The sequence below is a fragment of the Strix aluco genome, chromosome 1, assembly GCF_031877795.1.
Source record: "Strix aluco isolate bStrAlu1 chromosome 1, bStrAlu1.hap1, whole genome shotgun sequence".
In the NCBI taxonomy this organism is placed as follows: Eukaryota; Metazoa; Chordata; class Aves; order Strigiformes; family Strigidae; genus Strix; species Strix aluco.
Window position 1 is genome coordinate 99,737,654 of NC_133931.1, and position 26,978 is coordinate 99,764,631.

General features: G+C 42.6%; 1 protein-coding gene across 3 annotated transcripts; it reads right to left on the minus strand.

Annotated features, from left to right (window-relative positions):
* Window positions 1-9,828: 9,828 nt before the first annotated feature.
* On the minus strand, window positions 9,829-24,400 carry CD83 (CD83 molecule). 3 transcript variants are annotated; one of them, XM_074829040.1, is made up of 5 exons: window positions 24,252-24,400; window positions 23,993-24,147; window positions 13,657-13,873; window positions 13,449-13,556; window positions 9,829-11,623 (listed from the first exon to the last, which is right to left on the minus strand). In XM_074829040.1, the coding sequence occupies exons 1-5, from the start codon at window positions 24,292-24,294 to the stop codon at window positions 11,535-11,537; spliced, it is 612 nt and encodes a 203-aa protein (XP_074685141.1). In that variant the 5' UTR covers window positions 24,295-24,400; the 3' UTR covers window positions 9,829-11,534. The 3 variants fall into 3 exon arrangements, with proteins under 3 accessions (XP_074685141.1, XP_074685124.1, XP_074685132.1); XM_074829023.1 differs by having other exon boundaries at window positions 13,453-13,556; window positions 24,252-24,397; XM_074829031.1 differs by having other exon boundaries at window positions 13,453-13,556; window positions 23,993-24,123; window positions 24,252-24,396.
* Window positions 24,401-26,978: the final 2,578 nt, after the last annotated feature.

Genomic DNA, 26,978 nt, shown 5'->3' on the forward strand with positions numbered 1-26,978 from the left:
TGACTTGGGTCCCCCGTCAGGAGGAGCCGGGTGTTGTTGGGAGAAAACACCTGGAATCTGTTTCTTGTGTTGGTGAATTTGGGCAGCTAAAACAGACATACTCAGGATCATCTGGTATGTTTTGCAAACGTAGGGTCTTTCAGCTTTTGTCATTAGGAGCTTTTCAGTTTCTCATCTTCCTAATTAAACTCCTTATTTTCATAAGAAATTCAGAGGTTGGGGCTAGATTCTGCTCACAGTTACATCTGTGTGAAGTCAAGGCAGTTACTAGGTGCTGCATGCATGGAGCAGGCTGTAGTACAATGGATTTGAAGCTGTGAATTAATCCTGCAGGAAGGCACATTTACATCATTGAGAATTTAAGGGGAACAGCATAACAAAAATGGTTCTGTGTATCTGGGCTTGTTTAGTGACGGATGTGTCCTGCCCTACAGTATCCATTGGTACAAACCCACTAAGCTTGTAACCAGCATCCTAAACTGAAGTCCATCCCCACAACTAGTATTTTACCCTTTCACTAAAATCTCTGTCATCTCAACCCTGGAAGAGTAACAAAAGTGTCACAGCCCAAGTATTAACTCAGAAAAAATCTAAAGCTTAAAGGAAATGCCAAAATAAATTAAAAAAAAAAAAATATCCTTAGGAATGATGATCCACTTTTATATGGCTCCGTAGTGAGGAAGAGGCCTGGCCACACTAGTACAAGAGGGACCACGCAGCATGTTTTAAACAAGGCATGTCTCTCAGAGCGAGCCTGTGCGCCAGCAGTAGTAGGTTTTATTTTTAAAACTGAGCAGTCAGTGAAATGATGGACTGCTGATGCTCTGCAGGGCACAAAATGAGCTCTAAAGCATACGACCCACATAACAGCAAATTATTCTGACTTGACCGTTACCCACAGGTAATGAAGCTAATGAGCTAACGAGGAGCTGCCAACTCAGTGTTGGTCTTGAGTGGGAGATGTTGGCCTGAACCCATTCCCACTGCAGCAAATGACAAGTTTCTCGGCTGTTAGCACAGGAGAGGCCTCAAATCCTTCATTTGTCTGGTTTGGAGTTAACTTGGGGCAGGGCAGGGGGGGGACATGACTACAAATAATGGTGGAAAGGAGTGATTAAACATGAATTTAAGGTCATGTTTGCAAGGTGAATTACTGCTTTAAGAAAGGGAATCTCTCAGCTGATGGTTGTTTTTACTATATTGCCATTACTCTGAATTGTACTGTCAGTGCTGCCAATTTAAGGCTGACTCCCACCCCCCTATCCTGTTGCTCCTGGCTTTCTCTAGGCCCCCAGTTTCTGACTCCAAGTAAGCTGGAGAGGAGAAGGGAAACCAGAAAAGTTGCTGCAGCACCAGGATGAGCACACCTGGGTGAGCTATACTCAATCATTATATTTTTCCATCTTTCTTTTGTCTTGCAATGTGTCATGTTCACATCTAATTATCATCTGACAGTGCAAATGCTTGGTATCATTTTAATATTTATTCCTGTGAATAACCCCTCTAAAATGAAAGGATTAGTGTTTGCATGATCAAAGCCACTGTAAACCCTGTGTTCTCTGAGGTGGCAAGTATGTTTTATATTTGCTCCCTAAGCTGCTTTGAACATGGTGGCCACTGCAAAAATAATGCATAACAATGAGTTTTCAATAACAATACTTGACAATTCTTCACTGATGAGAAGGGAAAATGTCTGATTCAATAATAATATTTTTTTTCTTTATGAGGTTGTTAAGTAAGCATGAATGAGGTACAGTATCCTGAGTTTTATTGGAGGCATAAGCATCAGACTCATTCACAAAATGCTCCCCATTATTGTATGTAATTGAAAAACAAAAGAAAATAGTCTCTTTGGGAGTTTAACATATTTGATTTCTTTTAAAGAGCTAACACTGTGGGAGATAGGCAGCATTAATTCTGTGCATGCCCTTTTTAACTTGCATTATTTTTTTAATCCTTTCAATAACTAAAGACCCAAAGTCCCTAGTTAAATGTGGTTGGTTTGTTTGTTTGTTTTTTAATCAATGCTTACAGTCCAACGTCAGGTCGCTTCCTCTACACATGACTTGGATACTTAACTTTATTGCTCATTGATTTATGTTATGGTAGGACCCAGCACTGTCAATCATTGTGCTAGATAATCTACATACTTCTGACAAAGACGGTAGCCCAATCTACGCAATCAGAAACAACAGCTGGGCAAAAGCAATAAGCAGCAGCTCCCAGGCAGGGGGGGATGTGGGAGGGAAGGCAAGGCTAAGAGGACAAGTTCAGATGTTGTTATGGAGTTTCGCAGAAACCACTACCTCATTTTTCCAGTCTACCTTCTTCTTGTCTGTTGGATGCAGCTTCTTTAAAAATATAAATTGCTGAAAAGTGATAGAAAAGTAAAACTAACACTGGAAAAGGTGGTGGAGGACAAAGTAGGCTCTTGATTGGACTTGTATTTTATTAAATGGTCTGTGGTAGGGAAACATTTATAAATGACTCTTGATGTTTATCCTGCGCTTTGGTTCATTTGTTCCCGGGAGAAGTTGTTTTGCTGCCTTTCCTGATTCTATTGACTCAAAGGATAAATATGTGCTGAGGTAGCAACTGGGCACAGAGAGAGGGCTGGGACATACGGTGGCCCCAGCACACAGGATGAGATGCAAATGTACTGGGGAGGTCTTTCCCTTTCTGGTGTCTGCAGGGTGTGCCGGTGGTGACACTTCTTTCACGCCTTGGGATAGAGTAGTTCTCATCCTCTGCCATGATGAAGCCAGGGAAATTTCTTGCCACCCTCGCAGCATCTGGGAACAGCACAGAGCGGGAGAAGGTGGGAGGAGAGAAAAGATGTTATTGCAGATCATAGGTCAGGTTCTGGGAAACTCTTTAAACTTGCCTCAATTTTGTCTACTTAGCATTTCATCAAAATGCAGCCATGTTTTAAACAAATCTGTGAAGCCTGTCTCTCCAGTGAAGCCCATTACATTTTGTGCTGAACAACTTTGATCTCACAGAACAATCTCTTTATATTAAGTAATAAGGCATCATTTGGTTTGCATTTCATCCATTCTTTATCACATTTACATTCAGGTAATTGCTTCCACATGCTCTTTAGTAAAAGAAAAATCCAACTGCAGTTCAGGCATGTTTACGTTTATGGATGGATCGAGTATGTCAAGTGTTGACTCTTTATTTTCTTTTTTTTTCTCCAAAGTGACCAATCCTCAAAGACCAATTTGGAGGGGGGAGGAGAAGGAGAGGCAGTAATTCACGTTTCAAAAATTTCCAAAACTGCTCCCAACTGAGATGTTTTTCAAAGCCCTAATTTACCATACACAAAGCTTTAACACTTGCCATGCCATCGTGTTTATGTCAGGGTAGGCCTCCCCTTCCTTCGGTTGTGTGTTGTTATTTAATGTGTTAAAAGCTTTAACTCTTTCTATGTAAATAAGCTAAGCCTCTGAGTATTTCTTCAAAGTGGAACAAAGCTGTATTTGTCTTTCCTAGGAATTTGGGGTGAGTAACTCCACTTGTCTCCTGTGCTGTTAGCAGAAAGAGAAATAGTTTACCAAGTACAGCATAAATTGTGGAGCCTGAGAGAGTAGCAGTGTGAACATATTAATGCTAAAATCAGTAGGTTTTATTTTATTTTTCTTCTTTTTTGCATGAAATCTATTGTTGAGAAGGAGTAGAGTATGGGCTGTACTGGAAGATGTAGAATAGATCCGTGTTCTGCGTGCTATATAAAGATTAATCTTCATACACCGACAGTTGTTGTCAGTGGAGTTGACATTTTTTCTCTTTTGCTAATGTTAATGGAAATGTTCTAGCACAATTTACCAGAGACATATACAGCTGTTAAGTTGGAGTGAAATGGAAAGGAGCTGTGAGAAGACAAACCCAGGAGATTTGACACCTGCTTAGGTGACAGGAAGCATGAACTGAGGGAAAATCTCTTATTCTAGGGTCATTGCAAACTTTGCCAAATTTGATTGTTTAGGAACCATAACAAATGTTGTACGAGTGTTGCTTGTCTTTTTCTTTACTGATGTTGGGTGGGTTGGGGGGGGGGGGGGGGTAGTCTTTTTTTGTTTTACCAAGGGAAGGAGCACTTTAACTAGTCCCTCTTTTAAGTAGAGAGCAGTGAGCCAGTCACAATTGCCTGGCAACCTGATTTGTGTGTAGATACTGCTCTGTGTGCTTAACAGAAGCGCTACTATAGTATGCAAATCTCTCATTTCTGCTTGGGCACCAGGTGGTCTCCAAGAAGTCCCACACAGATCATCTGTTCATCCTGGGCACTTATCATAATATAGGGGCACTTCATAGTCCTTAACATAGGCTTCCTGCTACTATCCCTAGAAAGTAAGACAGTGATAAGGGGTTCCTGAGTAACTTCCATCCTGCAAAATGCAAGTATAGAGGGGCTTAGGTGAAAGACATACTTCAGGACCAGTGTCTTGTAGCCTAGTAGAAAAGTCCCTGCATCTGATCTAGGACAACAGTTTTTAGCAAGTTAAGGACACAGTTGCAAACCCAAGGATGGGAGCTGCGTGAGACAATATGGAGAAGGGAGAGCTGCCTCCCCAAGCCAGGAAAGTGGTTTGACTCCATCTCCATCATCTGTGACCCTCTCACTGATCTGCCCCACAAGGCAGCAGTTCCCAAGTCCTGATGTCTGCAAGGACAAAGGTTGCGTAGAGCATCCCAGTGTGCGAAATGTATCTTTGCCTTGCAAACAGGAGGCTGGCTCTTTCATCATGGTGTGCCACATGTTAGGAATTTTTTATTTATTTCTTAATCCACATGTAAAACCAACATGGCTGAGTGCTGCACAGACTGGAAAATGATGAGACAACATGCTTGGCTCCATGAGCTACTGTGTGCTTGTGCAGTCATTTGCCCATTGCTGTCATATAGTTTTGAAATCCAGGAGTGGGATACAGACAAAAATTGTCTTTATTAAATGTTACGTATTATGAACACTTCCAAAATTCAAGTGCAAGGTGTGTTGGAGATTATGAATTTCTGTAAGGGTCACCAACAGAAGTATTTCCTATTGAGAAAAGTCAGAACACAGAGACAGGTCTCTGAAAGTGTCTTATGTATCCTTGTGTGTTTGTCCTTGAGTGAAGAGGTAAAGTTAAAACAATCAATTCTGTTGTAAAAAATACTGCATTTTTGACCTGCATTTTTATTAGCCTTTAACCAATGGCTAAGGACTAGTTATCCATTTCTGAGGCACAAATTGTCCATAGTTTGTTTTTCTTCTATCCCACAGCCACTCTTCATACTGTAGTCTACAAATTTTGTGTTAGATACCTTTGGTCATTACTGGCAGAGGGCAGGTGTCTTGGAGTGATCCATTTGTACTGTGATGAACATCTTGAAGAGTAGTGATAAATAATTGACCATGAAGAGTGTAGATTCATAGGGTAATTGAAGTAGGAAGGGACATCAGGAGGTCTCTAGTCCAACCTCCTCTCAAAGTAGGGTGAGCTATGGGATCACACCAGGTTGCTTAGGGCTTTGTTGAGTTAGATCTTGAAAACCTTCAAGGATGGAGATTCTACAGCCTCTGTGAACAACCTGTTCTACTGCTTGGTTGTCCTCACAGGAAAATGGTATTCCTGTCTAACTACTCTTATTTCAGCTTATGCTCATTGTCTTTCATCTTTCCACCATGCATCACTCTGAAGAGCCTGGCTCTGTCTGCTTGATAACTTCCTCATAGGTTCTGGGGAGACTGCTTTTAGGTCTATCCAAACCCATCTCTTCTCCAGGCTAAACAAGCCCCAGTCCCTCAGCCTCTCCTCATGGGGCCAGCACCCCAGCACTGGCTGCATTGGGGGCAGTTTTGGGGGCTCAGAACTGGATGAGGTATCTAAAGTGTGGTCTAAGGAGTGCTGAGCTGAGTAGGTGGATCTACTTGATCTGCTGGCTGTGCTCTGGTTCACAGACCTCCAGATGCTGCTGGCCTTCCAGACCTCTTATGCTCGGGATGTATCTGCAAGGTTATTTCAGCAGTAGTGTGCTCAGAACACTCTCCATTCAGGGAGATGACACTGCCCCATCGGCTCTGCTGCCCACCTGAACACCAGCAGCCGCATCGTGGGAGAGGTGTGCTAGATGGCACTAACAAAGGGAAAGGGTTAATTTCTCCTGGCTGGTACATAGTCCTACACTTCCAGCTCAGTAGATAGAAGGAATGTGATTAAATTGGTGTTGATACCAAGTCTGAGAACAGATGTGAGAGTGAATTGGCAGAGCTGGAATTCAGATAGGATGAAAATAGCAAAAGGGAGTGGGTGGAAACTGTCATACATTTGTGTTACAGGTGCTTGGTCTAGACCCCAGCATTTGCAGAAACTCCTGTGTTTTACTTCTTACCAATTCTTATTAATCCAGTTTCTCTTGTCAGCAGGGCCTTTTTGCCTTAACGTTAATGTCCAGCAGTTCAAGCCTCCTGTTCTCTCCCTTGAAGGACAACTGGGGTAAAAAGTTCCTTTTAGCTCCAAGTAGGCAACAAGGTGTCAATATTGGCAGTTTCCATGCCTCTCACACAAGACAATACTTGAACTCATTCACTCCCATTTATAGACAGGGAAACTGCCGCACACAGTGCAAATGTTTTTAAATATAACCAAACAAAAAAACCCCAACCACTACCGAGTGTTCTTATTCCCTTCACAGAAGCAACTGAGAGGCTGTGGAAAGCAAAACGCATATTTGCACTGGGCTTGTACAATCCATTTTTCCCTTAAGACCTGTCTCTTCTCTTCGTTGTTACCCCTTGCCTTCGATCTGTCCATGGAGTCGGGTTTATTGGTTTTGGCTGGGTTTTGGGGCTTTTTTTGCACTGGCTGTGACATCTGTCTTGTAACAGAGCAAATGCTTAAAATCAGCCCAGGGTGTCCATTTGCAGTGTAACAGATGCCCTTGTAACTCAGCCACAGGGATGTAGCAAGCTTTTCCATCAAAGGGTGGGAAGACTCATGTGGCTTGGACGTAAGATGAAGCCTTCAAGGGACCCACTGTTCCTTGCAGCGACCCATGTCGGTCTTGCCACCACCCATTCCCTTGGTGAATTTTTCAGGATTTACATCACCACTCCAGAAAGTTAGCAGTGCTCTCCTTGCAGCTTTATGCAGAAGTAATATCAGATGTAGTCAGCAAAAAGCAGAGTACTACAAACACAGGTCTTGGCAAAGAAGTGAAGAGAGAACAGACCATCAAGTGAAAAATTTGGTATTGTGTTTATTTGTAACTCTCTAATCTCCCCAGCAGTTTGTTCTACAAATGACTAAGAATTAGAGTTTCACTGATATTTACTTAAAAAGAAGGTGTGGGGAAATCACTTTCAATTTACCTCTAACTATGTAGCTGTAACATAGTGTAGAATTGTTGTCTTCGTGTATAGAGATGGGAAAAATCAATTGTGGTTCCCAAGGGGCAGACGTATTGGTTCAGAAGGTCACTAAATACTTGCAGTTGCTCAATGGACTTGGAACCAGATCCCCTCTGCGCTGCACGTCTGCTCAGCTCCGTGATGAGAGGGGGGAAAAAAGGGAATGCATGCACCAGGGAAATGCTCTTTATGGTCTCTAAAATGGTCTTATCAAAGGCAGAAGAGAGAAGGGAGGCAGGCACTCGGCATGCCCAAAGAGCCATATTCTGTTTGTTTCATTCACAGGCACATACCAAGGATTACTTTGGTTCACATTGTTGAATACAAGCGTGTTTGTAACTCCTGCACAGGAGAAATAGGTTGAAAACTGTTCAGCCTGTACAGGAAATATTACTGTTGCAATGCTGTCAAGGTCACTGTCAGCCTGGGTTATCTGCTGTGTGCTAGCCACACAAATCAGGCTTAGCTAAGGGCTATAATTCATACACTCAGCATTTTGTGGATTATGTCCTTTAGCTTTCCTTCATTGCCATTTTGGATATTCATTTAGCTCTGTGTAGGACTGTTGCAATTTCTCTTTCGGGTAGTTTCCCCGTGTGGTGCAGTGTTTTGCTCTATATTCCTTAATCCCAGGTGTGCAAACTCGCTCTGTATGAGTAATTTTATGTATAATGTTTATTGTTATCTTTGAATGCAGATGGTTCACCTTTGGACAAAACAACAGAAAAATGCGGGTTACAGAGGAAAAAAATCAATGAAAGAGTTAGAAAACCCACAAGAAATATTAACAAGGAAGCTCCTGTGGTTAAGGCACCCAGAGGAGAGTCAGGAAACCTTGGATCTCTTCCCAGTTCTGATCCAGACTTCTTCAGGAGCTTTCTGATTTCCAGGTGTCTTAGCTTTCATTTATTATTTATTTATTTAAAGATTATGGTATTTCCCACCTCATGGATTTATTGAGATTAACTGAATTCCTGATTCTAAAATGTATTGTAAGAAAGTATTACAAAGAACCATTCTAGCATACACATATGCTTTTGTATTATCTTACAAAACTAAAGGCATCGAAAATAAGAAGAGCAGTGGAAAATAAAACAGGTTTTTCTGTCCAACAAAGCAATTAATCTGTATAAGCAAAACAGCCTCTCAATTGTGCAATCCACAGCATGTTCCCTTTAATAATGATGTGTTAAAGTCTAAAGAATGTGTGCATGTGCTCATCCCCTGTATGCTGGGCTAGCTGAGGTAGTATTTTGAAATATGAGTAGGTCCATATTGCAAGGAAAGGACTGTGTCTTCTGACATATTATGTTGAAAAATATGTATCTCATTCTGTAAGGCTTTCATCCAACACGTGATTTTTTTTTTTTTAATTTTTTTTCTTCAATATTAGTGCTGAAGTTGCTGTAATGTATTAGCTTTTATCCTTCAGTTGTCTGGTTCTCATTCGTAATATTTCTAGCTAATGTTCATTTTTGTTCTACAATGCCACAAGTTTCTTTACATCCTTTATATCCCAGATGTGCAGGCACCTTCATCGATTTAGGAGGTTGCCTGTATCTCTCTAGCTCTGTGATTCAGTCAAGCACCTCTGCATAAGACTTTCTCACTGCTTATGCCTTCTAAACTCTTTAACACATTTAAGTGGCCTTGAACTTGATCACTTGTACTGCACAGCTGGGCCTGCAGCAAATCCCCAGAATCAACCAACCTGAAACTTCTGAGCCTGAAATTTGACTCCCAGTGTTGTTGCCTCAGGCCCCATCTTCTGTATTGCAGACAGTGTGGCTCAGGGAAAAAATAATGGGTATAGCTGCTTACACAAAGTCCCTTTTTTCATTCTGTCCTATCTGATCACATTTATACATCTGAAGAAACAATTTTTAAAGTGTTTCAGCCTTTGCTCCTGATTAATTAGCAACTCAACTGAATTTTCCCTGCCTTCCTCTTGTCCTCTTACCTTAAAAAAAAAAACCAACCCAAAAACACCCCAAAAAACTATGTCATGTATTAAGCCTTTCTGATCAAATTGAGAAACTTGATGTACACTAGGTTAGTTATTACGCATGCACATTCTGTTCGTATTACTGCCATCTTAATGTACAGGTCATTCACGATGGTGCACCGTGATTAAACATGACCATGGGTAGACTGAAACACCCTTGTGTTTTCCCTAATGACTTGCCTGTCAGTAGGAAACAGGTGTTTTAGCATGTACTTTGGACACATAGTGAAATTTGGAGTTCCTTAGAAATGCATAAAATCGGCCATTGCTTAATCAATTTTGAATGCATACACGCCCTCTCCCACAGAAGAGGCTGGATCAGGCATCCACGTTATTTGATGTAATTATGTCGCTTGTAAACTAAAATGCAATTGATATGGAGTATTTCTGGGTTTACTTGCCATATGTGTCACACAAAAACAAATAGTAGGTTACCTCTGGATTTTTATTCCTAGTATGTTACACATACTTATATGTAAACATTTATTATAGAAAAAGCAAATGTGGCATTAACTTAACATGTTCTAAGTAAATTGCATATCCCTTGTAACCATTCTTCAGGTCAGGACCCCCTTGAACTCCATCAGTGGAGACATCTACCCAGTTCACAAAGGCATTACTGAGTGATACACAGTGCTTTCCTCCCATCAGTGCTTCAAAATTAGTCAAAGGATTACAGAAAGAGCATCCTTGTCACAGCCTGGAATTCCAAACTGCATTATTAAAAATCCTAATGTCGCAGTTTAACTCTTGAAGGATTTTTTTTTATTTTTTTCTTTTTTAAGATTGTGTTCTTAGGTGCTTTCAAATTCTCATGTTTTGGCTCAAATTCTCATGTGGTGGCATAAACACCCACAGTCACTCTAGATTCCTCTTGCTTCACCTTCTGCACCAGCAGCCTGATAAGGGAGGTTCCTTGATTTCAGACTCCAGAATCTCTCTTGCTTTCTTTGGTCCAAGGGGACAAGCCTTCTCTCCCTTCAGCTTTTCCCATGTCCTTGTTTCACATATACGATACACTGTCAGCACCAAAAGCAGGGGCTCATATGCCCCATCTTCCGTTCCTATATCTCACCTGACATAATACATCCCAAAGATACGGACAGTTGATTTCTTCCAAGCCATGGCTTTGGTCATCACTTGTGTAACTTGACTGACATGGGTGTCACATACATTTGGCTTCATGTTTTATAAACCACAAAATAAGTCATCTTTGCATGTCCTTAATATCACAGGCTGCTTCATTCTTAACTTCATTGCTTTAAGGTTAACAGTCTTGTTGGAACTTCCTATGGATTAACCTATGGATTCCTATGGAGATGTCTCTGGGAAATAACTAACAGACTTATTATGCAAATGCATCCCTACTTCTCTTGCAGAGACAGAATGTTCCTCTTGGTCCAGAAAGATTTCCAGAATATTTCCTCCATTCTTATGTTTCAGCCCATCTGTCACTCTCAAATTTGAAAACAAATGTTGATTAGATTCACCCAGGACAAGAGCATGAAGTTACCTCTTCAGCTTACTTGAACATCACATGACAAGTTACATCCCATTTGCAGTAAAGGAACTCCATCCAGAATCAGCCTGAGAGCACAGAGCAGAGACAGCCCTGCACACTTACCTTTCCATACTGCAGCACCTGTTGGGTTTGCTCCTGAAAGATGAGAGGTATTACTTCAGTGAAGAGCTTAATCCCCCAGCTTTGCACTGCCATGGCCTCCCTATAACCTGGCCTTTGTTATCACAGGCACGTTCTTGCTCAGAACAAGAGGTCTGCACAGCCAAGTGAAATAAAGTTGATGCCAACTTCATAACAGCACTGTAACACCGTTGTGTAGCTGTATTGGTATTTCTTAGCTGTCTAACTCCCAAAAGTTACTATAGTGCATAACAGTGCTTTTCAAAGGTTTGTCCAGTGCAAGCAGATCACTGACAGGTTACCTATATTTTCAGGCTGCTCTGAAGAGGCCATATATTAGCATTTATTTCCTCTCCATACCACTTGGCCATCCAGCTTGTGTCATGTTCACTGATGAGCCCACGGTGCCTTCAGCATCAACTTAGACAGAACTTGAAGTAAGCTCATTTTTGCAAGTGCTGTTGCTGTTTAAATTTTGGAGAGTTGTCATTTCATGTACATTGATGAGGGTAAGCACGTGTTTCATATCTGGTCTGGTTTTTTGATAATTGGGAGACATACTCTCTTTTCTTAGACATGTCTAAAAGAGAAAACAGAAAGAAAAGCTTTAAACTGAGGGTTCCTATGAAAGGCAACATTTTTAAAGTTTAAAAGTGTTGCTTTTTCTCCTTGCTAACCATATGTTACACCTTTTCCATTTGTTTGTACTGGGTGCTTCTGGTGACAAAGAAAAGCTGCTCTTTCTTGCTCATTCAAGGAGCTTTATAGGACAAAAGCCTTAGTCACAAAATGAAATTTATGTTTAATTCAAGTTTTCAGACGCTCTTGCATCAAGCTCTTGCAAGTGTGTTTCCACCTGCCTTCAATACAGGTCAGTGCCCAAAATTTTTTCATCAAGTTGTCAAAGCCCCAGTCCTGACACTGGTCTTAATGTTTCTCTCGAGTTAGTGGAGATTAGGCACAATCTCCATTAGAGGAGAGGACAAGGCAACCTGTAAGAACTTAACAGGCATTTTAAATAATGAAGCTCACTTGTGAGATCAAGGCAATATTAAACTTTGATGAAAGCTAGGTTGATACCTGAGACTGGACCTCACCCAAGAGTAAGATACACATAATTCCACCAGAGTGCTTATCTTCACTACATGGCTCTGCTTTTTTTTAACTGCACTGCTAAAACTGGGACTCTCTTTTTTTTTTCTTTTTTTTCTTTTTTTTTTTTTTTCATATGGGAGGGAGAGTTTCTTTAGAGATCTGAAATTCTTTCAGGACACTGAGCAGAACAGGGGCATTTGTCTCTTCTGAGTGATATCCTTGCTTTCATACTTTCATCCTAACAAATTCCTACAAGATTTATCTTGTCAAACTTTAGTCTGAATGGCACAAATTACTGGCAGGATTGTCAATCTAAAAAAGAGACAGGCATAAATTTAATTGCTCCCTGAAGATACAAGAAAAGCTACATTTAGCTGCAGCTAATTAGATATTCTCCAATCAACAGTTATGATTCATCTGCTGAGGAACAAAACAAGAAGGCAAATATGAAATAGGCAGCAAAAGTTAAATCTGACCTCCCAAAATGCTGGGGTTGGTTTTGGTTTGTTTTTAATTAGAAATGCTGCCGGCACAGTGTTGCACTATACTGACACCAAAGGCTCATGCTGCCTCTAAGCCAGGAGGTGCAGACCTCTGCACGAGGAGGTGACTTCACTGCTACCACAGACAAAGCATAGTTTTGCTTCTGTGAAGTGAGCTTCCCAAATACCTCCTCTCCCAAGAGCTACATTCCTTGGCACTGCTTTCCCAGAACTACCAGCCAGCATTAAGGGTATGGAAAAAACCCCAAGGAGGTTCTTTTCCAAGCATCTTAAAATGTCTGTTTAACGAGAAAGACGGATCTTCACAAAAATGCCCATCTGAAATGGGGTTGTCACCAATTTACAGGTGGGGAAACTGAGGCAAAAAATAGGTGGACTTGAACTTGTCCATCATGCCACCACACAAAGCAATGCCATAGGTGGGGAAGGGATCCCAGGGGCCTGTGTCTCCATCTTGGGCAAATGCTGTTGCAAAGTACCAAACCCGAAGAGCTGTTGATGTGCCCTTAAACTGAAGAGTGACTGGAAGCAGAAATGGGCAGCAGGGTGCAGGAAAATAACGGTCTGGTTAGAGTTAGATCAGGGTGCAGTGAAATGTTTTATCTCTTTGGGATGCCATCCTGCGCTCCTTGTGCACCTGACTCTCCTCTGGCTTTGAAAATACTGTGTCAGTTATTTAAAGAATTTGATCATAAATTAAGCGTGAACGCCAACTTGTGATCGCCTGTGTTAAGGTGGTGTTACCAGAGAAAATGAGTGGGGGTTTTTGTTGGTTTTGGTTGGTTTGTTTACGAGGAAGTGACTTACTTACACAGGTGAAAAATATGAGCAGCAAGTAAAAAATCCCAAGGCAAGTCAGCATGAAAAGCTCAGCTTTGTATTTTTTTAATTTTTCGTCTTCTATTCCAGGGCAACCTAAAACGTAAAGCAAGGTGTTACATTGTTCTGGTGTTTGTAAAATATTTTTAAACTGTTACCATGCAGAGCATGAGATAGTCAAGAGTCTCTACTGTACCTGTTACTTTTAATGTGACTGTGCCACTCAGATTGCGTTCTCCGCTCTGTACCCCCAAAGTGCACTTATATGTCCCGCTGTTCCGGCTGGTTGCATTTTTGATCCTCAATGAAAAGAAAGTGTCGTTGGAGAGCTCCAGGGACCCCCCAAGTTCTTTTGGATAATGAGATTCCACATCAAGGACTCTCCATGCTATTCCTTCACCATCTCCAGCCATCTGGAAAACACAAATATATTTCTTGTCTCAGGCAACAGTGTCATCCTGAGTTTTAGGGGAAAGAGAGTTTTAAAGTTGGCTTATGGCTGAAAATGCAGAGGCTGAAGAGAGGCCGGGGGGGAACCTCGAAAGCATCTATTATGTTCATATTCACAGTCAAAAAGTATTTGCTTTTCTGCTTAAATAGACACTAAATTTATAAATAGATACTATAGAGCTATTCTGTAATAGCTTCTTAATCTGCCTCATCTAGACACAATCCTGCTACAGATGTAACACAAGAAAAGGCAGCAGCAGAGTATTCTCAAAGTGTCTATGTAGAGGCCCAAAAAGAGTTCAGAGAGAGACGGTCCATGGGAATGAAGCTGAGGCAGCAAGAGGCAGCCCTACCCAGCTGCTTCATGGCGGCTTTGGGGACCAGAGGTCCCCAGGAGATTGTGGCAGCAGGCAGGTAGGCTCCACTGCTGCCTGCCCTCGCCCTGCCAGCACGCTTTCTGCCATGCCGTGGTGGGAATTAAACCTGCCTGCCCAGCAGGCACGCTGCAGCACGCTGGCTCTGCCAGCACGGGCTGGCATCCGCCCAGTGACCCTGCAGCCCAGAGCTCCTTGTGGGAACACAGCCCTGGAAACTGCACTTCCCTGTGCCAGTTTCTGTGCAGCTGACCCCTGAAACCACAGTGCCTCTCTGGAGGAATGGGGGTTTCCCCCCTCCCCTCCACTCTTTATTGGAACCAAAGAACAAAAAATTGCTTTGACTCCTTCAGATTCAGTTGCGTGAAGGTCACAAGCAGGTTCTGGTGCACTTGGGGAGCATTTGTATGTTCAATTTCTTAATTGTAACCAGAAGAGCTACATTCCTTGGCATTGCTGAGAGGCTGCTGGAGGAATGAAGCGTATTCCCAGAACAGTTTGTACTGTGGGGCGATAGGATGCACTGAAAATGACAATAGGCTGGGAACCACAAAGAAGAGAGAAATCACTAACTTGATTTGAAAGATGGGAGAAGGGTTTGACTTAGCCTGTGTCCATTCTTATTCATCGACGTTGCTCCCTGGGATTCGAGGCAGCGTGCCTTCCACGAAGGTTTCCCAAGTAATGAATTCAGTCTTTCTGTAGACCAGCAGAGCCAGAGCCAGCTCATACAGTCCAAGGCTCAGCTTTTCAGCCAAACCTATAACTAATGTAAGCCAAGACTTTTTTATTATTATTATTTTATTTTAATAGTCACATTTTTGGGTTGTATGTTGGTGCTTACTTTCTATCAGTATAGCTACTGCATCAGGGTGTAACAGTTACACTATAAATTATTAAAATTAACACAATTTTCTCAGACTGAGGCTAGGAGTATCTGGTTTCCCTTTCATGTATTTGCATGAAGAAAGCGTACTCAGAAGTCTGGAGAGAAATATGGGCCTGATGCTCCATTATACTTTGCTATTTTTGCAGCTCTAAAATGGTGTAAAACAAGCTGCAGGTTGGGGAACTTTTCAGGCACTGGGGAATCAGACTAAAGCACAAGATTTTCATAATTGTAAAGATCCTTTCTCGGAAAGGTTTGGGTCTTTTTTTAGTGCATCAACTGAAACAGAGCAGTAATTCCCTGGGGCTTTCCACACTTTACCCAGCAAGAGGGAAGAAAGTACCTTCTTCCTCTTAATCCACCAGTAAATTTACCCCAGCTTCTCTTTCTTATTATGCTCAGCCCCAAGCAGCTATGAGACAAGCAGTATCTATGGTGGTTTTCAGGCTGAAGGGACTTCACTGTGCTACAGGGATTTAGATATTTTCAGGCCCTGCACATTGTCAGAGATGTGGCCAGAGGAATTCCAATACCCAGGCTGGTCTCAGCTCTGGTTACAAGTGGGTCAATAGCAGTTAAGTGCATAGAGTTGACCTCCCTCAGACCTAATTTTTGCCTCTTTCCCTTACCACCACCTTCCTCAGAGAAATTTAAAACTGCCCACAGGGCAATAAAGAGAACCAGCCTAGCTGCCCTTCACATTGCCCTAAAATGCGAAAGAGGTCTGAGCTACACACAGAAAATTAGTTTGGGTCTTTTTTTTTTTTTTTTTTTTTTTTAAATCTACTGGTAGCATAAATAATTGCTGTCTTAGGTGGTAAATGGTGCTGTGATTCTTGTGGCTGAGATCTGGGAATCAGAGAACACTTTGATCTTTCTGTATGCAATTGTAATGACCACTCTAGTATAAGGCAGAAGTCAATTAAATCCATGTATCCTATGCCTGACCATGCACTTACTCCAAGTGAGATTTTTGGTAAATTATTTAACTTCCCTATTTAATGGGGACACTGAGGGATAGAATTGCTTATTGCATCCAAAGCTTTTCGGGGTGCTCAGTTGCTGTCACAAGTACAGTGATGGTGACCCTGGAGACAAGTAAGTTAGAACTTTGCCTTACACAGACCCCCTCTGTGTAAGGCAAAGCAATGTTGGTGAAGCTGCGCTAACAACATGCCTTTCCCCCAAATAGAAGAAAAAATTACTTTGTGGCCTTATCTGGCTCCCTCACTTGTGGAGAAACCATCGAGATCTGGATGGAGGTCGTGAACCTTTGCATTTGGGGAGGAGGAGGAACGGTTCATATGTGTGGGTTTAATTCGGGGTTGTATGCCTCTCTTTCTCCATTAAATGTCCCCTTTACCGAAGAGCAAAGGCAAGCAAGGCAGTCCGTGGTGGTGCTGGTGTGCCCGGCAGCCTCCCTACATTCTTTAGGCTACAGAGACATCTGGTGGCATTTTCCCAGCCTCCGCACGCAGTGCATCCATCCCTACTCAGAGGTCACAGCAACCCTTTCTCTGGTGCCTGAACCAAGCCTTTTTCCACTGCAGTCTTATCTCCGATTACCTTATCAAAAAATAACGTCAACCACTCCCTTTTAAAATTCTCTACGTAGTGAGGAAACATCTGAGCAAATTTACAGTGTGTCCCCGTGTCCCAGCTGTGTAAAAGGAAGTCCATGAGATGTTCATTAAGGTCATCATCCTGCCTCTTGCTTTATTCAAGCTCACCTCTTTGCCCCCCAAACCTAATTAAATTTACGAAAATGTCACTTTGTTTTCCACCTTCTGTGAATTGCTTGGCAGACTCTCACTAGACAGATCATTTTGCAGCTCAAGCTCCTATGATAATCCAGCACTAATTCATGCCAAGTGTCCTCCAGGTGATACCACAGCCCAAGGTAAATGCTAGGGGTTTTACCTAATTAATTCCAAGCTTAGAGGGATCGAAGCGCATGCTGTTGGTGGCAGCAATCCACTTGTGTAGGGACCATCCTCTTTAATCAGCGACAAAATATGTTCCGCCCGTGTTTCGTTTGCATTTCATTTCCCTTCCACCGTGCTGGCGAGCGAGCTGTAGCACGCTGCCCCCCCCAGCTCCCCACCGCCAACAGGAGGAGGAAAGGGAGTTGGTCTTTTCCTGCTCCCATGTTTGCTGTTAATGGCTTTACCAAAATTCAAAAGGCAAATCATGACTCGTGTGGGGACTGATAGAAATGCTACTGAATCTATTTGCATAAAGAGAGTCTCGTTGCCATGCTGGCTGCTGGGGGTTACTGAAGCAAGAATTTTGCTGGGAAACAGGGGCCTGCAGGCTGGCAACATCATTCTGCCTATCTGCATAAAAATACCCATTAAGAAAATTAAACAACAAAAGAAATGTGAGTTATGTTTATTGTCACATATACACTGACTAGCAGCAATGTCTGTGGCAGGCTTTTTCAGAAATCAGCTGGGGGACTAAGTCTGTTGTTTTCCATCGCCTCCATAGCAATGAGAGGAAATGCTACCCCCAGGGGCTGTTACTGTCCAACACCTTCATTAATGAACTGGAGGATGGGACAGAGCACATGCTCAGCAAGTCTGCAGATGACACAAAGCTGGGAGCAGTGGCTGATACGCCAGAGGGTCCTACTGCCATCCAGAGGGACCTCAACAGGCTGGGGACACGGGCTGACAGGAACCTCATGAAGTTCAGCAAGTGGAAATGCTAGAAGTCCCGCCCCTGGGGGCGAATAATCCCAGGGACCAAAACAGGCTGGGGCCAACCTGCTGGAAAGGCCCTGGTGTCATGATGGACACCAGGCTGACCATGAGCCCGCAATGAGCCCTTGTGACAACGAAGTCTAATGGGTGTCCTGAGCTGCACTCAGCAGGGTGTTTCCAGCTGATGGAGGGAGGTGATCCTTCCCCTCTGCTCAGCCCTGGTGAGACCCACCTGGAGTGCTGGGTCCAGTGCTGGCCTCCCCAGTACAAAAGAGAGAGGGACATACTGGAGACAGTCCAGCAAAGGGCCACAAAGATGATTAAAGATTTGGAGCATCTGACATATGAGGAGAGACTGGGAGAACTGGGACTGTTCAGCCTGGAGGAGACCAGGCTCAAGGCAGGGTCTTATCAGTATGTACCTAATTGCCAGGGGGATAAAGAAGTTGAAGCCAGACTCTTCTCAGCAGCCTCCAGAAGCAAGATGAGGCAATGGGCACAAAGTGAAATTCAGGAAATCCCGTTTAAACATAAGAAAAACCTTCGTACTGCAGGGGTGGTTGAACACTGGAATGGGCTGCCCAGAGAGGGTGGAGAGTCTCCATCCTTGGCAGTATTCAAAACCTGACTGGACACAGCCCTGAGCAACCAGCTGTAGTTCCCTTATTTTAGTGAGTTTAATTGAAAGTTATTCTAATTCCCAAAAGCTTGGAAACGCTCGGTCTAAAGAGGTTGTAAGTTTCCCACATGTATTTTCTAGTCAATTGACTGATTCCTGTTAAGTTTCTCCTAGCCCAGAGCTTTTTGGTAAGAATAGCGGTGGTGATACAGTGGGTATTAAAATGGGATAGGTTTGATTGAAAATACCGCTGAGCTAATACATTTCTGTTCTCTGACTGGATGAATTATGAGAAATGGGTAGCATAATTAGGTCTCCATCATTTAAGTGTTCTTCAGCAAGTATTTCTTTTTTCAGAGAACTAAAAACAAGGTATAAGAAGGAGGAGGAACATTTTTCTCAGTCCTAGCCAGCTGGGTTTTAGCTGCAGTTTTGAAAACTGCTACAGCATTACATGATAGTGCCAATAAACAAAGGCAATTCACCCATGCTGTGGTACTTACACCCAACTAATCAATTAAAATTTAATTTTATCATATACATTTGAGAGCAAGCAGTTTTTAAGCTAACTCATGTTCCCTGCTCTTGTTAAATACCTTTTCTCATCAAAATTTTCCCAAACTAAGGTGGTACATTGGCTCCCAGGTAAATCAAAGTGCCAGTATAATCCACTTTTACCATAAAAGCAAATTTTTATTTCAAACAAAATGGTTCAGGTCCAAAACTGATGTCAGTTTAAAGGTGGAATGTATTAACATGAATTTATTTTCTTCTAAGGGTGGGATGACTGTAAAAATGGTTTTGTTTAAAATTATACCAGGAATAATGGCCAAGTTGAAATTTCTGACCGCTAAAGAGATCTAAAAACTATATACAGCCAGAAGGAATTTATATTCTGAAGCAAAATATCTAGAATTCTGGCAATGCCCAATGGCCAACATATAATGAATCACAACTGAGTTGAAACTGCTTAATAGGTGTATTTTTCAGCACAAAAGCACTTTCACATTTGATTAGTGCTGAAGGTGCATCCATATGGTTCCTATACAGTGTCATGTAGCGATACCAATGTTAACCTTTAAAAAAACAGACTTAAATTGTGGGCACATGTGAGTGAACTCTCTGCTTTAGAGGAGGAAAAAAAAAAAAAAAGGAAAAAAAAAAAAAAAGGAAAAAAAGAAAAACCAAAACCCAACTTCAAAACAACAGCAAAGGAACTGCATGTGACACATGAGCCAGCTGGAAAAGCCCTCTGACTCAGTCACACAGCCTTTATTGTGGGGGGGGTTTAGCTAAGGGCATCCAGTGCTAGCTCATGTCAAGCAAAAGCATTGTTTTGGTCATGAAATCATTTCCACGGCTCCCTTCCTGTCTAAATCATTAATGTGTTAGAGCTACTTGGAGCTGAATAGATGTCTGAGGAGCATTTGACTGCATTTCTTTGGGTATGTTAGAAATCAGACTGAAGTAATTTAGCAACTATTTACCTATGCTAATAGATAATAACTATGCACATGTAGCAAAAATAATTTCCTTTGAAGAAAGGTGCGATTAATATTAAATGTCTGTAAGGTTTGTTCTTAGTTTGTAATATGACTTCCTCCACTAATTCTGCCACAATTTTATATTTTCCAGGGAAGTGTTGTAAAGTTAATAGACTTCTCTCCACTGAAGTACAGCCTTCTTTTATCTTGCTCAAGATTTGTTTTAGATTTAGATTTTTCTGGCTATCACATGAACAAAATAGCGAAATATCCACTGGGACTTCGTTTGTGTGTGTTTAAACTTGGTTTTCAAACTGGATATAAAGTGATAATTATGAGGTTTTATGAAGTAGTTCTCATTTTCAATGTGCTACACAAAGAGAAACTGTTCAGTTTTCAATAGCCCTATGAGGCAGAAAGGTGAGTAAAGTTTCATTACCCATATTCTTGTTTCATAGGTGGGCTGTAGAGGTTCAAACCAGTATTTCCATACACAATTCCCAGTGCCTGGGTGCTTATGCAAAAGTGACCTAGTTTTCAGTTCTCTGTTAGGAAACTTCCACACTGCTCATACATGGGCTTAGGGCATGCAGGTTGCCCAGCAGTCCTACAAATGAACCACATTTAAAAGGTATCGTTATTATGAACTTTCTAACTTTTTCATGGCCACATAGTGAATGGGATGAGAGCTGTACCAGACTGGAAGAGGACTCGGTGCTCTACCTTCTCCCCAGTGTGCTAGGCCTGCCTACTTCAAGTATTTCTAAGTAAAAATCATTTTGTCTGAGCTAGCTGATTTTGGTCACGATTCTGCATAGAACTACTTACACCTGTGACTTCATGTATGCAAATAATCTAATTAGTTCCAAGGATACTGGGCACACAACAGGTTAAACACATGCAAAAAGGCATAGTAGTACAAGACATCAGCCTTTTGCAGTACAAGACATTAGCAAAATTGAAGGAACTGTTGAATGCAATCCTTTTTACATCCAGTTGGATTTTGACACCAGAATATTAACCCTTTTAAACAATTATTTCTCCATACATAACTGAAAAAGCAAGTACTTTTACGTAGTTTGTTACAATCTGCTTTAAAAAAAGATACTATTTAAAAGAACTCCTCAATTGTTCAGAACATGCAGAGGTGCCAGTAGGACGGAGGGGTTTGTTTGCCGAGTGTTCACCCTGCACAAACAGCTTCATGTGCAGCACTGTAACGTTGTCACCATCATTTTTTTAAAGCAGTAGAAGCAAAGGTTAATTGCTTGCATTTGCTGCACAGTTCAAAGTGACCTCATACAAAAGATTTAGCCTAACAGATGCTTGAACTTTACAGTCTGAAATTTCATACCATTTGTTGGAATTACCTTTTAATTAGCCCTTTGGGGGTATACGTGGTGTTTATTGATTAATCCTTCAGTAGTTGTTTTTTAAATAACAGATTAATTCTTTATGTTGTGTAGCCCAGTCATGCTCCACCATTCCACCACCCTCCTTTTGCAGTGTTGGGTGAGAACAGCAGCATGTAGCTGGAGAGGAGAGGAGGGCTACAAGCTGCTGTCCATTATTTAGCTAGCCCCACAAGTAGAAGATGTATTGCTTCTTCAGCACAAAACACTGAGCCTAAATTACTTTTCCTGCTGAGAGTCAAGCTTTTTAGCTTTGGTGCTGTGCTTTTTCTAATATGGCTGTGACTGAGGCTTGGGTTAGCATCACCAAGAGTGGCATTAACTGCCTGTCCCCACTTCCTATCTCTCCTGGGATGAGTAACCGAGGCTGCAGTACCATGGCTGGTGCCATTACCCCCTAAGGATGGTGGCAAGAGCTGAAGATAGCTAGATTTTGTTATGTCTTGTAGGTTCGGCAGTGCCAGCAGAGAAAAAAAGCATGAGGTTCTGTCATGCTGGGCACTGGAAAAACAGTCTTTTCCTGAGCAAAATGGATGAAGCAGGAAGAGCAAGGAGACCATGGAGGGAGAGGAGATTGGCAGGACAGGGCAGGGGAGGTCCAGCAGCAGTCTGGACTGTAACAGCCTGACTGCTGCAAAGGGAAGCAGCACTAGCGAGGGCTGCCAAGGAAGGGGCACACACAAAAGGCATCATCAAATATCACCATCTTCTGCGTATGTGGCCATTTTGTGCCCAGGTGGAACTGTAAAGGGCTATGAGACAACACAGAATTGGGTCTACAGGGTTTCCTTACACACTTTCATCAGGGCAATGGCTTTTGGCTCCTGACTGCTACCTGGGGCTCCTAGCTGCCACTGAACTCAGAAGGGCATGCTTCTGGACAATCCCCACACTTCAGCCTGCTGAAACTGTTTTTGTTGACTCCCAACATTGGTTTGTGGGATGATTTTAAGGGATCCAGTCAACCTCTCTGTTTATTCCTCCCCCACCCCTTACCATTTCTGCCCAACTCCAGACTGCACGGTTTGCCTCCAATGAGGTCCTTGCCCTGCCTAGACTCTATGGGAAACATGGACCCTTAAATAATCAGCACAAATATCTATGAAATACATGTCCTTATCCAGCTTTTGAAACAGAAAGCAAAAAAGAGTAAATTGACACCTATCCCAGCTCCCATAATAATGTTCAACCAAATGCATTATTCTCTCCTCTGTCTCCTATCCATACTGAGTTCAGCATTTTGGAAGAAGGAGACTATCAATGCTGCACTTGCTGATGGGCTGGTAGCCAGATGTTCAAAACAGATCTTTCAGAGTTAGATACTTTTGGGTTGCAGTTGTCATCTAGTCAGTAGGCAGATGCTCGTTGTACCAGCATTGGAACTCAGATACAGTTCAAGTTTCAACCACAGAAACCCTATCTAATAACACTGTTGGTTTACCGTAGGGAGTAATTTTAAAGCTGTATCTGACCAAACTGCTGGGGAAGCCAAGGCTGTGGCTGTATGTTCAGGCAGAGATAAACTAACAGGTTTTGCCCATGAAAAACACTTTTTTTTTTTTTTTTTTTCTCCCTTCCCTTCCACTGCTCTCCCATCACATGGGAAAGTAATTCAACTCTGTAACCCATAAAATCTTTATTCACACATTGATCTTCCACTATTACAACAAGCAACAAAGAGTTGACTTAACCAGGTAACCACCAGACCTGGCCCATGGTAAGCAGCAGGAGAGCATGGCTGGGAGTGGGGAATGGGGAAGAACAAAACCTTCCTTTTTTCCCTGTTAATTTGGCTCGCACCATAAGCTGAAACTATGCACTGAGACACAAATACATGGTGCCATACAGCAAGTCAACAGCCACTTCTTCAACCACTGGGCAACTCTGCCTCTCTTTCTATGAGAAATTTCATCACAGAAGTGTTGAGCAGGGCTTTTCTGCTTATTACCCTAATGATCCTTGTAGTCCACTCCTTCAAACAGGTGGTCAGCTTGTAGCCCCCTCCTGCTTTGGAGACGGGAATTCTAAATCAGGGCAGTCAAGGTATGACTTTTACTTCACGACTGCAAAGAGTTTTCCAGCTCTCTGTCTGTCTTCTGCATACCCTGCCCTTATGCCCACGCCCACTAGCCAAATCTTCCTAAAGAGTAACAAGTACTTGTTTAGTTCTTCTATTTCAAAGGAAAATATCAGCTCCTGTTTGGCAGGAGATTAACCAAGGGACAACATCATTGGGGTTGCAAGGTTTAAATACTTTTTTTTGCTCTGAAGAAAAATCCTGAAAAGACTTCTATTTGGAGTAGTATTTGGCAGGCTGTATGTGGGGCATCACCTGAATTCTGATCCCTGGAAGCCAGCAATAGTTAGATAGAAAAGCAGGCCAAGAGCAATTCAGGGATCACGTTCAAATAGTCTGTCTACAATGACATGGAAAACGCCTGTTCTCTGTGATCAGCTCAAATGCTTTCATTGCTGCCTTATCTCTGCTGCACTGACAGGAGGATGCCTCTTCATAAAATAACCCAGTCTGTACAAGACAAGCCAGTATCAGGTAGGAAAGCAAAGCAAACTGCTCAAGTAACTTAGGCTTTTTTCTTACTTTATACCAAGATGCTGTCTGGTAGGTGATTGAGGAGTCCTGAAGAACTTTACAGGGCAGCAGCGCTTCTTCAGCACACCTCACAGCAACATCTGGGACCGCCACAGAAGACCCACAGATCAAGCACCAAACTGCAAAGCACAGGTACACATCGCCTTTAAAGGAGATTGCCTAGGTAATCCTTCCTGTCTTCCCAAAAGATATCCCCACAAACTAAATGTGAAAGACCAGAAAGAAAAATGCAAGGCTCCCCTCTTACCATTGCACAGGACGGTGAGCAGAGCATAGACTACCAACGACATGGCTTTTTCTGCTTCAAATCACAGAGCAGCAGCAGCGTGCCTCTTTGCAGGATGGACTGCGAGAGCAGAGTGAAACTGCTACTGCTTCTAGAGTGATATTTCTGGAGGCAGGCCGGGGAATCCCCCAGGCTGATTATCTCGAAGTCCCTCGTCACAGGGAAAATCCCTCTGTGTAGGAGCCAGTGCTCCTCCCATTACATCTTAGGTCCCTCCCACTTCTGTAGCTGCTTGCAGTGGTAGCTCCTCACCTCACTTTTTTCTTTTTTTTTTCCCCCCTCTGTGTTGATCTGAACAGAAATAAGGTTGATCGTGGGGCACTGTGGATCAGTGTGAAGGGCATCAAAATCAGCACTGAAAGAATCTCTCTAGTGACAAAATGGCAGGGGAAAGAGTTTGTCAGCCTCCCAAAATCCCCTCTCAACCTTCTCTTTGTGACTCTAACAGAACAATGTCTGTGCAAAGGTTGGCCACAGGAAGCAACATTTCTGAAACCACATTTAAGCCCTCGGGTTGTAACACCACGAGGACACTGTGACCTGGGTCTAAGGGCTAAGGAGGAGTTTACAGCATGGCAGCAATACAAACTATATTTCTGTAGTGTTACACATGTAACTCCCCATGTAGGTGCTCTTGATGCAGAAGCAGCATTTCTTAGAGTATTTTGTCATTTTCAAGACAAGCAGGGGCAGCTGGAGTAACATAATTCTACCAAATCTTATGCTGGAAAAGTTCCTAATGACAAAAAATCAAAGCAGTTCCCAGAAGAGGAATCATTTGGACATCCCCTCTAGATATCTGAAAAAGACAAAAAAAAAAAAAAAAAAGGTCCTTTCCTTGTGATCTGTAAGAACTGTTTCCCCCTGGAGAATTTTTGGGGAAGTCTGAGGCTGATCACAGAAACATTTATGAATCATGAAACTCTGAAAGTTGCTGACGTATTATTTTTAGAAAACAGTCCTTGTTGCTGTCTTTAGGCTACTGAGATCATGATGGAAAGAAGCCACTTAGGAGGGGGGTTTTTTTGAGTTTTGATGGGTGAAGAGTGTATGGTCAGCCCCTTTTGAAAACCAGGTTCCTAGAAGCTACATCAGGCTGGGCACCCTAAAGTCAAATCACCTCTAGAAAGCTTTGTGAGGAGAAGGCAGTTTGACAAGTCCTCAGCATGCAAAGGTCCAATTCAGACTGGTAAACACTGTGGGTGGGTAACACTTTCGGAAACTCCAATCTGTTCTGTGAGAGAAGTCAGACAGCAATTTCACCAGGGGCCTCGCTGTTGAAATAGCCTACTTATTTTTGAAGCTTTTTGCTTCTATCTTCATTGACCAGCATAGTAAATATAACAGGCTCTAAGCTTTATTTTTCTCTTTGTGTTTTCCGGTTTCAAGGACCTCAATCCATTACTCAGAAGATAGGTACAAGTAAAATGTAAATCCCAGTGGATCTCTCTAGAGGGAGAGAAAATCCTGAACTCTCACTTCTTTCTCCTGTGTAAAATAATAGAGTCCTTGAGAAGACAGAAGTGAGGTGGGGGTTGCTGAAGGAAATCTTGGAGAGAAGAGGGCTCCAGTCAATATATTTCACTCTGTTCTTCACTAAAATAATGGCTCTCCTGCCCCCATGATTCAGTCACACATCAAGCCCACTTCCAAGAAGGGCACTCAGCTTTCACCGAAGTGCCTCTTTCTGTGAGTCCTGCAGAGCTACATATTTACCCTTCATAAAGCAAACCAGAGGCTAAAACCTTCTCTACCTCTCCTTTCATTGTGGGGAAACCCCCGATGAGCAAACCACAGTAAGCTCCTGCCCCTGCTATGGGTCAGCCCACAGCAATCTTTCTCAAAACGGCCTGACCAGATGTAGTCTGGAGGGGCTGTGGCAGGGCTGAGGTCACAAGTTTGCCCATACAGAAGTGCACTGAAGGTAAGCATAAAGGGTCAGGCTTCAGTTTGATCTGGGAAATGTACATGCCACACACGCTTGCCAAAGTGATGTTAAACAACATTCTTCCTCAGTTAAAATACTGGAGTTAGGACTCTTAAAAACACACGGCTTTTCCCTCTAGGACAGGCATAGCTTCAAGCAAAACAGCCCTTTTCCTCCAGAAGTATTTGCAAGCTCAGCTGCTGTTCCACAGCACAGTATGTGAAGTAAGAGAGCAAACTACAAAAAAACCCCCTGAAACTCCCTTTGCTGGGGGAGGAGAAATCATTTTGCTTCTAAACTTTCCCTGGTTGGGATTTTTTCTTTAGGGAAACTTTGAACTGGGCTGTACTTTACATCCGAACGTTTAATACCCTTTACATCATTTCAAAGAGCAAGCCTATTATCTCCAAAGTCCTGGGAGCTGCTTTGAGTTTCACTCCAGTCCTAAGCAGTGGAAGCAATGGGAGCTCAGTGAGATGGGTTTGGGTGTGGGAGAGAGAAGGCAGTGTTTGACTGTCAGCCTTCTCTGTGAGAAACAGATCCACATCTTTGCAGGGCCCTCAGGAACCACAGGAGCTGCACGGTTACGTGAATAAGTGGAAGTTTATCGTTAAACACATTGCTCTGTGGACCTAAGGAGACCTGCTTTCCTACAGGCATGTCCTATTGCCTCTTCCTCTCCTTCCCTCACCTGTACCACTCACTACACCAACCATTAGCCCTCAGTCTCACTGAGCAAGAAGCACCATCTGCTCTGGTAA

What these genes read in the sequence shown, in the direction of transcription:
- CD83 (XM_074829023.1), bottom strand. Translation starts at nt 24,294, where the DNA reads ATGTCGTTGGTAGTCTATGCTCTGCTCACCGTCCTGTGCAATG. An exon ending in GCTCACCGTCCTGTGCAATG is followed by an intron (nt 24,148 to 24,251) that starts GTAAGAGGGGAG and finishes TCTCCTTTAAAG; the next exon opens with GCGATGTGTACCTGTGCTTT. An exon ending in AGACAGCATCTTGGTATAAA is followed by an intron (nt 13,874 to 23,992) that starts GTAAGAAAAAAG and finishes TGTGTTTTCCAG; the next exon opens with ATGGCTGGAGATGGTGAAGG.